At 40.6% G+C, this 15071-nt stretch overlaps 1 protein-coding gene across 1 annotated transcript in view; it reads left to right on the top strand.

Moving 5' to 3' along the window:
- The window catches only part of DHTKD1 (dehydrogenase E1 and transketolase domain containing 1), a 51743-nt gene extending 40592 nt beyond the window's left edge, over positions 1–11151 (top strand). Inside the window, exons 14-17 of the mRNA XM_038530129.1 lie at positions 5418–5500; positions 5849–6018; positions 7862–7947; positions 9191–11151. Of these exons, the coding sequence (XP_038386057.1) occupies positions 5418–5500; positions 5849–6018; positions 7862–7947; positions 9191–9292 (441 nt within the window). The 3' untranslated portion in view covers positions 9293–11151. The remainder of the gene's footprint in view (positions 1–5417; positions 5501–5848; positions 6019–7861; positions 7948–9190) is intronic.
- The last annotated feature ends 3920 nt before the right edge of the window (positions 11152–15071 follow it).

Genomic DNA, 15071 nt, shown 5'->3' with positions numbered 1-15071 from the left:
ATTTCCTTCACTGTGCAGAAGCTTTTTATCTTGATGAAGTCCCAATAATTCATTTTTGCTTTCGTTTTCCTTGCCTCTGGAGATAGATCTAAAAATAATTTGCTGTGGCTGAGGTCAGAGAGGTTGCTGCCTATGTTCTCCTCTAGGATTTTGATGAATTTTTGTCTCACATTTAACTCTTTCATCCATTTTGAATTTATTTTTGTGTATAGTATCAGAAACTGGTCCAGTTTCATTCTTTTGCATGTTGCTGTCCAATTTTCCCAACACCATTTGTTGAAGAGACTATCTTTTTTCCATTGGATATTCTTTCCTGCTCTGTTGAAGATTAGTTGACCATATAGTTGACGGTCCATTTCTGGGTTCTCTATTCTGTTCCATTGATCTATGTGTCTGTTTTTGTGCCAAACCATATTAGCTTGATAATTATAGCTTTGTAATAGAACTTGAAGTGTGAAACTGTGATGCCTCCAGCTTTGGTTTTCTTTTTCAACATTACTTTAGCTTTTGGGGATCTTTTCTGGTTCCACATAAATTTTAGAATTGTTTGTTCCAGCTCTGTGAAATTGCTGGTATTATTTTGATTTTGAATGAGTAGATTGCTTTGGGTGGTATAGGCTTTTTTAAAAAGATTTTATTAAAAAAATAAAATAAAAAAGATTTTATTTATTTATTTATTTATTTATTTATTTATTTATTTATTTATTTATTTATGAGAGAGAGAGAGAGAGAGAATGAGCAGGGGGAGGGGCAGAGGGAGTAGACTTCCTACTGAGCAGGGAACCTGATGTAGGTTGGATCCCAGGACTCTGGCACCATGACCTGAGCTGAAGGCAGATGCTTAACTGACTGAGCCACCCAGCTTAATTGACTGAGCATCATGACCTGAGCTGAAGGCAGATGCAATTGCCTCGGTTAGTATAGACATTTTAATAGTATTTGTTCTTCCAATGTTTTTCCATTTCTTTGTGTCTTCCTTAGTTTCTTTCACAAGTGTTCTATGGTTTTCAGAGTACAAATCTTTTACTTCTTTGGTTAAGTTTATTCCTAGGTATCTTATGAGTTTTAGTGCAGTTTTAAATGGGATTGATTCCTTGATTTCTCTTTTTACTGCTTCATTATTGGTATATAGAAATGCAACAGACTTCTGTGCATTGATTTCATATCCTGAAATTTTGCTGAATTCCTGTATCAGTTCTACCAATTTTTGGTGGAGTCTTCTGGGTTTTCTCATAGATATCATGTCATCTGTGAAGAGATAAATTTGACTTCTTTTTTGCCAATTTGGATGCTTTTTATTTCTTTTTGTTGTCTGATTGCTGAGGCTAGGACTTCTAGTATTATGTTGAACTACAGTGGTGAGAGTGGACATCCCTGTCATGTTCCTGACCTTAGGGGAAAAGCTCTCAGGTTTTCCCCATAAGGAGGATATTTGCCGTGGGTCTTTTGCATATAGCCTTTATGATGTTGAGGTATGTTCTCTCTATCCCTACTTTGTTGAGAGTTTTAATCAAGAAAGGATGCTGTATTTTGCCAAATGGTTTTTGGCATACAGCACCTATTGAGAGGATCATATGGTTCTTGTCTTTTCTTTTATTAATGTAGTGTATCACATTGATTCATGGATATTGAAACATCCCTGCAGCCCAGGAATAAATCCCACTTGGTTGTGATAAATAATCTTTTTAATGTGCTGTTAGATCTGATTAGCTAATACCTTGTTGGGAATTTTTGCATTCATGTTCATCAGAGATATTGGTCTGTAATTTCCTTTTGTCATTTTTATACACATTTTCCATAACTAGTTTTATTTATTTATTTAAATTTTTAGCTTTTTAAATTTTCATTTTGATTTGAGTTAGTTAACATACAGTATGTTATATTAGTTTCAGGTGTACAATATGGTGATTCAATATTTCCATACATCACTTGCTGCTTCTCTCAAGTGCACTCTTTCATCTCCATCACTTATTTCACCCATCCCTCCACCACCACCCTTGTATCTAATTATATTTAAGCAGAAACATCTTTTTAGTTTTAGCTGGCCTCACTGCTTTCTCTCTTTTAAAAACATCTTTCTGGAATAACTGGGAATATAGGGAGCAGAAATGATTTTTTAGAAAAAGTTTTAAAGTGCAAATAGTATAAGCACCTAATATCCTTCCTTCATCTGTGAGGAATACGTTCTAAGACTCTCATTGGATGCCTAAGGCCACAGATAGTACTGAACCCTACATATACTGTCTTCCTATGCATACATCACTATAATAAAGTTTAATTTATAAATTATGCACAGTAAGAGCTTAACAATAACTAATAAAAAATATAACAATCATAACAATATACTATAATAAAAGTTATGCAAATATAGTCTCTCTTTTAAAAATATCTTATTGTGCTGTACTTACCCTTCTTTAATGGAGTGAGATGATAAAATGCCAAGGTGATGAGATGAAGTAGGTGAATGACGTAGGCATTATGACAAAGGGTAAAGTTACTAGTCACCTTCTGACCATAAGTCAGGAGGAAGATCATCTACTTCTGGACGTAGGTTGACCATGCTTAACGCAAAATGTTGAAAGCAAAATCTCAGATAACCAGGTCTATGGTACTATATTGATAGTAGCAAGTTGAAAATTCCAAATATTGTGATGAGAAGCAGCGGTGGCATTCATTGGCTTTTAGTGAGTTTTTTTTTCCTGTTAAATGATTTATCACACAGAGATAGACTCCTGTTTCAAACATTATTAATGATATAGCTTATTGCTACACCGATAAAAGGGTACGTTTTTATCTTGGTTTACCTGAATTGAGTGTTAAGCTCGCATTATGTTTTTTATTATATTTTTAACTTATTTTTACTTTTTTTTAGAGAGAGAGAGAGCATGTGTGTACAAGCGAGAGGGGGAGGGGTAGAGGGAAAGGGAGAGAGAATCCTATGCAGGCTCCACGCTCAGCACAGAGCCAGAAGTGGGGCGCCATCTCATGACCCTGAGATCGTGACCTGAGCCAAAATTAAGAGTCCAACTGAGCCACCCAGGCACCCCACAATATGTTTTTTAAATCACAAGAATATGCAGAGTTCAAGATAATAAATATTACAAAGCATCTATTTATACCATCTGTTAGAATCTTTTTTGCAGTTTTGTATGGGTCTTAAATAGGATTAGCACTCAAAAACCTTTTGCACTTATTTGGATGCTAATAAGGTGAAATAAGTCATTTAGGATGTGGCTCTTCAAGGCTACCTTGTTCTTCTCACAAAGGTTTGAGAGTGTATATTTGGAATTGAGGGATGTTGAGGAAACCAGTGAGTGAATTGCCCCCACTGGTGGCCAACACTTGCATGAGCCTAGCGTGGGTGCCTCCTTAAATTCTGCTGTGTACTTCCACTGTGTCTCCCTGGCCCCAGCCCTGGGAGTCAGTACTCAGGAAATGCACTTCCCATTCATTCACCCACAGCAGGGTTCATGCGTTTGATCTCATTCTCTAACTCAATGTTCCTTGAACAATCATGCATACTTTGAGATGGCTTCGTGAATCTAGCAGCATCACAGGGCATTCAGGAAAAACTAATGCAATCCTTTTAACACAGTCTTTCTGATGGGGCTCTTTTGACACAGATATTTTGAAACAGTAATGGTAAAGAGGCCAAGACATACTGTAAATTACTATAATTTATTTCTAAGAAATATACACATCTGCGATTCATGACCCAACTTTCATTGTACCCCTAAGGGTGTCACCTGCTCCCTCAGTCATTACTATAAAGGAATATAATCCAATAAATATAATATATGTATATTACTAAGTATTGAGTGAACAATTAGACATTTTATTGAGAATTTCTTTTGCTGTTTGTAATGAGAATAAGAGTTCACATTCTGGCCCCAAGAGTCCACTCCTCTCCCCATGTCTAATATATAACTTACCAAATAAGTGAAGCCTTGCTCTGGAACCTTAAAAATATCAACAGCTGGGGCACCTGGGTGGCTCAGTCGGTTAAGTGTCCGACTCTTGATTTTGGCTCAGGTCATGATCTAAGGGTCTTGAGATCAAGCCCTGCCATTTGGCCCCATGTGGACCATAGAGCCTGATTGAGATTCTCTCTCTCCCTCTTCCTCTGCCCCTCTGCTCTCTCTCTCTCTCTCAAAAAAGAAAAATGCAATAGCTAACCTATAGATTTTTCAAGTGAGAAGCTAGTCTTATTAAGTAGACAAATATCTTCATCAACCATAGAAGTCCTTTTATTAATTGAAAATAAGTACCTCCATCATTAAAGTTTGATTTCTTCCCCAATATTAGATTATTGGTACAAGTGATCTAGCTGAACAGAAGTCCACCCTTTCTTTCCACAGCGTATTCAGAGATGACTTGCCATGTGATAAACATGACTCAGGACTTTGCCTGTCAAGTGGTACCTAACCTCTACCCAAATTTCCCACCCAGCTCTGAACTCCAGTTCCTTTTTTTTTTTTTTTAAATTAGTGAGCTCTATGCCCCAGTGTGGACTTGAGCTCATGACCCCAAGATCAAGAGTCGCTTGCTCCATTAACTGAGCCAGCTAGGTGCCTCTCCAGCTCCTTTTGATTCCTACCCTAGGAAGTGAGAGCTGACCAAGGGCTCTGGTTCAGGATGGAGAAAGATTGCTTCTATCGTACATTATTTAGCAATAAGAATAAATAAAAAATAAGAATAAATAAATATAAATGATATATAATAAAATAATATATATCTATTACATATAAATAGATATATATTTTCTCTAATATAAATTTTTATTTTGTTCTCTTAGTTAATATTAAGTTTTTAGGTTATATCACAGTATCCCACATCAACATGGCTGCCTATCGGTGGACCAGTCAAAATGTCATATTCTCATTCGGGACTAGATTATAGGGAAATGAATTAGAGTTGTCTACTCTAAGTTCTTTGCAACAAGTACTTATTTAAATCAAACTCATTAATAACATTTCTTTTCGTCACGGAAATATTCATGTATTGCTCCTGCTTGTTCTGACTCATTAGATTTTGCTTATAAATTATAGTCAGAATCCTAAAGAGAAATCTCTGCCCTAGTTTAGTTGTTTTTGTTCACAAATGTCATTTCTTACTCCGACAAATGAAAGCATATTTTTATTGATACTAAAGTATGATCAAACTGAAATTTTGATTCTTAAAATTTTGTTGCAGCATCAGACAAAAAGCAATCTTATGAAATCTTGAAAGAATCATTTTGTTCCAAGATATACACCATTGGTATTTTTTGGAAAGATATTGTGTTTATGAGTACATATGTTTACTTATAGTCCTAGGAGAAAAGTTTGATGTTATTTCTTGGTAAAGATCCCTTATAAGAAAGGCATCTTCAGCTCCTTTCCTTCAGTTGATAGATTTGTGGCTTTTCTCCTCCTTAGGCAGCTGTGTCAACACTTCAAGAAATGGCACCAGGAACAACATTCAAGCCGGTCATTGGTGATTCATCTGTGGATCCCAAAAAGTAATCTGATGTGTATCTTTGTTTTCATACTCTGCAGTAGTATTCTAATTACTGGGAAGACTAGTTCACATTAAGGAACCCAAAGTGACCCAAATCTCCTCTATCCTGATAGAAGTTCTTTGCATCCATGGGACAGGAGTTAGAGTACACATGGAAGGGTGAACTTTGGAGGGGTGTGTTGCTGAAGGAGGCTTGCCAGGGCGTAGCATGTCACTGATCTCAACTACAGAGCACCCCACTGCCCCGCTTCTGTAATGAAGCATTTTCATCTATGTAGTCTGTGCTTTCTTTTGATACAGTTCTTTCAGATATTTCTCCTTCACCCCTTGTCCCTTTTCTACCCAACAGCGTCAAGAGTCTGGTATTCTGCTGTGGCAAACATTTCTATGCCCTGCAGAAGCAAAGAGAATCCTTGGAGGCCAAGAAGCATGCCTTTGCCATCATCCGATTAGAGGAACTCTGCCCTTTCCCACTGGATTCATTACAGCAAGAGATGAGCAAATACAAACATGTGAAAGGTACAGCGTTGTTCTTGTTGGGGTTCTTTGGGTTTCAGATACCTGAAACCTATTCCAATGTCTCATATGAAAAGAGATTCCAGGGGCAGTGAGAGTCATTAGGAAATTGACTCTTTTGGAATCTGGACATATGAAAAAAAAAAAAATACTGCTAGAACCAATGTCTCTTTGTTTTTTCTGGTGTCTTTTTCAGTCCCCCATCCCCCTTCTCTCACTTAGGACATGTCATTTCTTGAGAAGTCATAGGTAATCAGTGCCATACTGTTGCTTAGGATAAATTGATGTAACTATAAAAGGCAAGCCTTTTCAACAAGTGGGCTGCAATAATTGGACATCTCTATGCCATGGGTACAGAAATTCACTCAAGATCTCAGACCTAAATGTAAAATGTACAGTTCTAAAACTTCAAGGAGAAAATCTTCATGACCTTTGGCTAGGCAAAAAGTTCTTAGATGTAACACTATGGAAGCATGTCCCATAACAGAGAAATTGGACTTCATCAAAATGAGAGTTTTCTGCACTGTTGAAAGGGACCACTGAGAAAATAAGCCACAGACTGGGGGGAAGTATTTGCAAATACATATCTAACAAAGATATGCAAATACATATTTGAACATCCAGAATGTTCAAAGAGTTCCCCGAACTCAGGAATAAAAATAATCAAAGTTTTCAAAATGTGCAAAAGAGGGCAGCCCCGGTGGCACAGTGGGGCAGCCCCGGTGGCGCAGTGGTTTAGCGCCGCCTGCAGCCCAGGGTGTGATCCTGGGGACCCGGATCGAGTCCCACATCGGGCTCCTTACATGGAGTCTGCTTCTCCCTCTGCCTGTGTCTCTGCCTCTGTGTGTGTGTGTGTGTCTCTCATGAATAAATAAATAAAATCTTTAAAAAAAAATGTACAAAAGATTTGAGCCAAATAATGGGATGGCAAATAACTGTATGAAAAGATGCTCAACGTAATTAGGGAGCGATAAGGGAAATGCAAATGAAACCAAAATGAGATATGGCTACAGCACCTATTAGAATGGCTAAAATGAAAACAAAACAATAAGTTGGCAATATCAAGAACTGATGAGGAAGCAGAGCAACTGGAAGCCTCAGTCACTGCCGGAAGGAATGGAAAGTGGTACAGGCACTCTGGAAAACAGTCTGTCAGTTCCTTACAAGGTTACATACAGAGTTCCCACACAACCCAACAGTCCACTCCAAGGTATTTACCCAAGAGAAATGACAACGTGGACACAGAAAAATGTCTCCAGCAGCTTCATTCATGATTGCCCCAAACTAGAAACCACCAGGATGTCCCTCAACCTGTGGATGAATAAACAAGGATGTAAGGTATATCCTTACAACATCATGCCACCCAACCATAAAAGAGAGTGAACCATGGCTACCGGCAAAATCCCTTTGTGGATTAGATCAAAGGAGCCAGAACCAAAGGCCACATGTCATAGTTACATTTAACTGATGTTCTGGAAAAGGCAAAATTGTAGAGAGAGAGAAAAGGTCAAGGGTTGCCAGAGGTTGGGGCTGGCAGAGGAGTTGCCTTGAAAGGGCCAGGATGAGGGAATTTTGGGGGTTGATAGAATTATTCTGTATCATGAGTGAGGTGCTGGATATATGACTATACGTTTGTCAAAAAAAAAAAAAAAAAAGATAAGCAATAGCAGACCATATTGGAAAGGCATATATCTACTTGAAGAGAGCTGTAGGTGCATACATTCTATGTATATGCATGTGTATACAAATGGCTATAATCTCTCTCTCTCTCTCTCTCCGCATGTATATAGTGTGTGTGTATGGTAGATTTACCTGGAGTACTGAAGTGAACTTTCTTCTGTTACAGATTTTATTTGGAGTCAGGAGGAGCCTCAGAACATGGGCTCATGGTGCTTTGTTTCTCCAAGGTTTGAAAAGCAACTGGCCTGCAAGGTAGTAGCTTTCTCTCTTGTAGGGTTTTGCGTATGTGCATTATTTCTCTTGAAGGGCCAGACACTGAGTTTATCCTCTATTAGTAATCCAATTTTTTTTTTAAGATTATTTAATTAATTAATTTTTTTGTTTATTCATGAGAGACAGAGAGAGAGAGAGAGAGAGAGAGGCAGAGAACCCAGGCAGAGGGAGAAGCAGGTTCCTTGAGGGGAGCTTGATGTGGGACTCGATCCTGGGTCTCCAGGATCATGCCCTGGGCTGAAGGCAGATGCTCAGCCACTGAGCCACCCAGGCATCCTGCAGTCTAATTCTTTTAAAGTTAAAGTAAAATGTAAAATCTAGGAATGCCTGGGTGGCTCAGTGGTTGAGTGCCTGCCTTCAGCCCAGGGCATGATCCTGGAGACCCAGGATCGAGTCCCACATCGGGCTCCCTGCATGGAGCCTGCTTCTCTCTCCGCCTTTGTCTCTGCCTCTCTCTCTCTTTCTCTCTCTGTGTCTCTCATGAATAAATAAAATCCTAAAAAGAAAAATAAAATGTAAAATCTAATTTAGCCTATTTTTTTCAGAATAAAATGCTGAATATTGATCAAGATATATATGTGTACGTGCTAGTGTCATATAAGAAAAAGTGATTGTACTTAAAAAAGTAAAGTCTCTTACCTGCCAGCCACCTTTCCTGCTAGTCTGTTCAGAAGTCTTGTCCTAAAGGTCACTCTCCAAGCCCCGGGGGGGCAGGGTGATGAGCAGGTTAGTCGGATAATATAGAGGAAGAGATGCCCACTGACGCTTGTTCCCAGCTCCACCACATAATTGACATCCATCAAAAGGCAAATTCCTCCTGATGATGCTCTAGGAAGGGAAGAACCATGAGAAAAGCAAATGTGCTTCCATTTATCTTCCTATTCTGGTTTAATTAGAACTCAGTTCACACATGTGTTACGACTTCGCTGGGCCCAGATCATTTTCATTTGTTCTAATTTAGGAAACTACCGCTAAAACCAATGAATAGTTACTGAAGAAAAGGACAAATTCAAGAGTTTATCTCCCCTTACGGTGAATTTAGTTTTTAGCTGTGACAGATATCTCCAGTATATTCTAGGTAACTCATTATTTTTCCAGGAAAGGTGAGTTATGGTTAAACAAGCTAAGAGCAATGCATGCACTGCCTTGAGAGAATGAAGCAGGGCTCTGATCAGGTCAAAAGGTCATTTTGGTTTTTATTCCTTTTCTGCTCTAATCATAGCTTCGTCTTGTGAGCCGACCCCCTTTGCCAGCACCTGCTGTAGGAATTGGCACCCTTCATCTGCAGCAGCATGAAGATGTCCTCACCAAGACCTTTGCTTGATGGTGTCCTTTGAACCAAAATTACTTCATTTTAAGAAACAACCATGCAAAGAAAAGCCAGCTCCTCTACACCCTTCTTCCATTAGGTGACATGAAAAGTCTCTTCCTCTAAGACGTTGGGATTGATGAGGACAATTTAATCGGAACCTATGAACTAGCCAAGGGAATTATCCATCAACCCAAGAATCTGACAAGTCACCTTTATCCTTAAAGGTACAACAACAGTTAGATCTGAGTGAGTTGTAGAGTTAATGCATTATCCAGATTTTTTCAGACCACTTTTTCTCATTAACTATATATGCCCAGGAAAAATTCTTTAGCTTGAATTTACAGAATTTACATGCAGGTCACTTTGACGTCACTTCTCCATTTGCTTGATGCATGCCACTTTCATCAATTTTGCCATTCTTTATTCAAAGTCCTGTGACTGCCAATATTTTCATTTTATAGGATCTCTGGTGCTGCTTTGCATCCACTGCGAAAAATGTTTCACCAAACACCATAGCAAAGCTGTACTAGTCCTGATGTGTATTCTTCTTCAAGAAGGTTCTATCTTCTTCAAGATAGCTGTTTTTACCCTTGTCCTTAAGTATCAGTCCCATTAATTATGACTCTTCAATTTCACAATGAAATTGATTTGTGGTCTACTTTGTCATAGTATCACTTCCCCCCCCTAAATTGTTTGCAGTGATATCTTAATATTTTTAATTGACTTTCGGTATCTGATATGGGGAATTTCAGCTCCTGTTAGTTTTGCCTCTAAAAGGTGTGATGAAATGATGTTCATTTGTGGTTTTTAAGGAACATTTTAATTTCAACATTGGAGACTTCCCAGCACCAGGTACTTGGAGATTTATGGAGATCACTAACCCACTGCATTAATTCTGAAACTTTGGAAGCACAATGAAACAGCAGCAAACTGTGTAGCTTTACATGACTTGGTGCTGCAGTGACTGTGCCATCTACCATTCGGGTGCCATGACGTTTTTTCTCAGAAATGATGGAGGAAGCCCTGGGGCACTGGAAGGGCCTCTCCACTTTTCCTGGCAACTGGTAATGTCTTTCAGAGTCAATGTGTAGGTCATTCTGGCCACAGGAGGAGGTTCATGATTCACATCTTAAATGTATGCATTAGTGTATTGATTTAATATTTCTGTAATATTCACAGCCCTCTTATTCCAATGCACCTTTAATGCTTCCTTCTTAAGTCAAGCTTTATAAATCATGTAACTTAGTACCATGCATGTAAATCCATATAATTACAAAGGTCTATTTAATGCAAATGGTTATTGGTGTTGTATACTGAACTTAGAAAAACAGGAAAGCCCTGCCATTTTTTTTCAGATGTCTTGGTTTCTTGAGTTAAAAATTTCAAAGTCTAAGCATAAAATGAGATGGAAAAGTAATTTGTTTTTCAAGTTTAAATTTCTCCAAATTTCTCTGGTATCTTATTATATCTTCTCCACCAGGAGCCATGAAATGTATCTTATTAAAAAAAAAGTGTCATCTGTATCTTAACCATCTTACTCTCAATCACTATTGCAACATGGGCCAACATTTTGAATTACCTTGTAGGAAGGAACTATTCGAAGAATTCTGAATCAAATATTCCCATAATAGAGTATGGGATAAAAGTATCATAGCAAAGTAAAATAAAAATATTTTACCATATTCCTCTGGGAAATTTGATAATGTGATATTTGTATCCTGTTCATATCTATTTATGCTAATTTTATATTCAATGAAGAATAGAGTTCGAATCGGTTATTCAGTGAAGAGAAATATTAACAAAAAAATGAAAAAAATGTTGATTTTGTCTAAAGTGACATATTCTTAATAAAATAAAATTATCTTCCTTAAGAGGCATTTTGGGGGGATCCCTGGGTGGCTTGGCGGTTTAGCGCCTGCCTTTGGCCCAGGGCGGGATCCTGGAGATGCGGTATCGAGTCCTGTGTGGGGCTCCTGGCATGGAGCCTGCTTCTCCCTCTGCCTGTGTCTCTGCCTCTCTTTCTCTCTCTATGTCTATCATGAATAAATAAATAAAATCTTTAAAAAAAGCCATTTTGTTCAGTTTTCTATATGTATACTATAAGGAAAATATTCTAAAATATGACTTCTTTTAGTCTGACTATATTACCTCTGAAGTTTTATTGTTTAAAAAAAAATCCCTCAACTGACAATATAAGTTGTATCTGTTTTACAAACTTGAGGAAATGCAGTTTAAATAAATTAGAGGTTCTATAGGAATGAAGTCACAGGTAAGAATCAAGACTTTTGTCTTAAGCTTCCAAAAGCTTCACCTCCATTTCTCTTGGTTGTACTTGGATATTTGTTTTTCATCTTCAGCTTCTCATGAGTTTCAGGCTAAAACCAACACCTTTGGGGGAAATTTGGACAAAATGTTTTTGAATCCTCAAAACTTATCCTCAAAACTCAATACTTATAACCCACTATTATACAAATAAACCACTCATAAATTACTCAATAGGAGTAGTAACTCACTGTCATGTTTGTATTTAAATCTGACAAAGCGGTGTAAAGCAGACTTATTTCCCCAATGCCATTTGCAAAATCAGTTAATCTTAGAAAACTTTTAATAAAAGTGTGTTACTTTAGTATTGTTTCCTCATGTTTTCTTTGACTCACATGGAAAATCAGCTATAATTGGACAAAAGTAAGAAATGCCCCTATAAGAGTAGAATGGTATTTCCCCAATACTTTATTGGACACTTGCTGCATATATGGCATTGTTCTGGATATTAGAGGTACACGGTAGTGAAACAAATTGTTTGCCATTTGTCCTCAACGGACTAACAATCTATTTGAGATGACAAAGCATCTTACACATAGAGAGAGACATTCTTGTTGGATGTGCTAATTCAGTGAGGGAGGTCAAGGTAGAGTGACATTCCTGATAGATGGAGATGAATTGGCATATTATAGTTACACAGAGACAAGTCCCGGGCAGCCTTTAGTAGGAGAAACACTGAACAATGTTGGAAGGATAATTCACAGAAGTTATCCAAAGTGTCAGAGCTTTTTCCTAGCCTCTTACTTGAAACATGGAGCTGTCCTAGAAATGGAAAGTAAAGAGAAGTGCAGGCAACTCTTCTGTCAGACTTTCAATTTAGTGCATCTTTATTGAAAGGATATCATATCCATGAAAATAGCTCACAATCTAGGGCCAAAACTATATGTAAGTCAACCATTTGCAAGCCACCATAGATGATGCAAAAATTAAGTTTTTGCCATTTAGAAGTTTATAGATAGTAGGGGAGCTTAGACACGTATAAAAATGACTAATACAAAGCAGAGTGAGGTAAGAATGAAGTCAAAGGATGGGGGATTGTAACTATGACAAATTGTGTTTTCCCAAAGCAGCTGGTGCAGTATTTTGTTCCACCTGCATTTCCACAAGAGGCAAGACGTAGAGTCACCAAGAGGTAGAGTCTGTTTTCCCCATTTTTGAGATTGAGCAGGACTTCGTGGCTGCTTCTATAAACATGATGCACTGAATGTGATTCTTTTTTGTTTGTTTTTGTTTTTATTTATTTATTCCTGAGAGAAACAAAAAGAGAGGCAGAGGGAGAAGCGGGCTCCATGCAGGGAGCCTAACATGGGACTCGATCCTGGGTCTCCAGGATCATGCCCTGGGCTGAAGGCAGCGCTAAACTGCTGAGCCACCGGGGCTGCCCTGAACATGATTCTTAATCACTAAAAAGGACATCCCTTGGCACCCAGCGGCCATGTTTTGAGGAAGCCCAGACAACATGAAGGAGCCCTCTGGTGGGGTGGGGGTCTTGAAGAAGACCTTGTGGAGATGTTGAAGCTGAGAGCCAGCCACAAATGCTGGACTTGTGAGAGAGCCTTCTGATCATTCAAGTCCCCAGTCTTGGAGCTGTCCCAGATGACTCCAAGTGGAGCATGCCCAGCCTAACTTGCTCTATCTCTGTGTGTGTATTCAACAATAAGGCCCCACACCAGTTAAAATGATCAGCGCAGATTTTAATCAGTAGTATAGTACTGCAGTAGGAGAGAGTCCAGCGTGAACTGCACTCAACTTTGATTTGTACGGAGGTCACTGGAGTTTTTAAAGGGCGAATGACAGAACCCCCGTTGGGTGGTTGGGGCTCAGAGTCAGGCAAGCAAAAAATGTCAAAAAGCTGGAAGGAGGAGGGGTTGGTCCATGTGACAGCCATCTGGGTTTGTTAATTGGCAGTTTTGGAAGTTAGGCTCCTACCCTCCACGGAGGCAGGGGGACGGAAACCCTATCCTCAGGCATTGGAACAAATGGTAAATTCTTTGGGCAGTTTTGAGTTTTCGCAAGCAGGGTCATCTTAGGGATGGAGCTGTTAGATATCATGTTTAAGGGGCACCTGGGTGGCTCATTACTTTTCGTGTCTGCATTTGGCTCAGGGCATGATCCTGGGGTCCTGGGATCTAGTCCTGCATCCGGCGCCCTGCAGAAAGCCTGCTTCTCCCTCTGCCTTTGTCTCTGCCTCTGTCTGTGTCTCTCACGAATAAATAATATCTTCTAAAAAAAAAGAAACTATGTTTATAGTCCAAACTATGTTTATAGTCCGGTCTATAGTCCAGTTTATAGTCTTTACACTGTCTTAATAGGCCAATCAAAAGCTTAGTAGAGAAAGGGTCAGAGGAGCCTCACTCAAGTTTGGTCAAGGAGAAAATCAACCTTTCTCTCCCTCATCATTTGTTTCCTTCTTGGACACAGATGAAAGCATTAGAACAGATTGTTGGATTTGGTGATTATGGATCATCAGTGACCTTTGAAATAGCTTGTTTCATTTTAAGTTAGAGCAGAAGTTACATTGCAGGGCTTGAAAATTGAGTTAGAATACATTTGAGGGCCTGTGTGTGCTAAGCTCGTCCGCTTTCACACCTGTAGGAGGTGGCTAGGATCCTTATTTTACTGATGTAGCTCAGAAAGGTTCATCGCCCAAAGCCACTAGGAAGGAGAGGAGGGATTAAAACGCAGGGCCGGCTGGTTTCTAAGACTGCCTCCCTTAGGGCACCCCATCCATAGACGGGGTAACGGGGGACCAGGTCCTGATGTCCTGTGCCCGGGAGAAGCTGGAAGGAGCTCCCGTGAGAGGTCGCAGGGAGTTCATGCGCTGTTAACTAGAGACAGAGCGTCACGGATTTTTGACAACTTCCAAGAAGGTGGGAGCAAAATAAAGAGGGCTGTTCGGGCACCGGGTCTCGGGGCTGCTCAGCCCCGTGTCTCAGGGATGCGACCCCGGCCCACGACCCTCGGGAGGCCCGGGCCCCGGACCAGGCGGTCGAGGAAGCCGCCACTGCTCGACTGGGAGCTCGGAGCTGAGCTCAGGCAGGAAGAGGGCCCGCAGCCACGGTCCAGCCCGGGCAAGCCAGCTCCACTGTGCTGCTGGAGCACGGACCCCCGAGCGGCGGCGGGGTGGAGCATAGGGGCGGGAGCACTAGCCCCGAGCCGCGGCGGGGTGGAGCACAGGGGCGGGAGCACGGACCCCGAGCCGCGGCGGGGTGGAGCACAGGGGTGGGAGTACGATCCCCCAGCGGCGGGGTGGAGCACAGGGGCTGGAGCACGGGCCCCGAGCCGCGGCGGGGTGGAGCACAGGGGCTGGAGCATGGAGCCCTGAGCCGCGGCGGGGTGGAGCACAGGGGCGGGAGCACGGGCCCCGAGGGCGCGGCGGGGTGGAGCACAGGGGCGGGAGCACGGGCCCCGAGGGGCGGCGGGGTGGAGCACAGGGGCGGGAGCACGGGCCCCGAGCCGCGGCGGGGTG

This window comes from Canis lupus, chromosome 2 (assembly GCF_011100685.1).
Source record: "Canis lupus familiaris isolate Mischka breed German Shepherd chromosome 2, alternate assembly UU_Cfam_GSD_1.0, whole genome shotgun sequence".
Lineage (NCBI taxonomy): Eukaryota > Metazoa > Chordata > Mammalia > Carnivora > Canidae > Canis > Canis lupus.
This window is presented reverse-complemented; position numbering and strand designations above follow the sequence as displayed.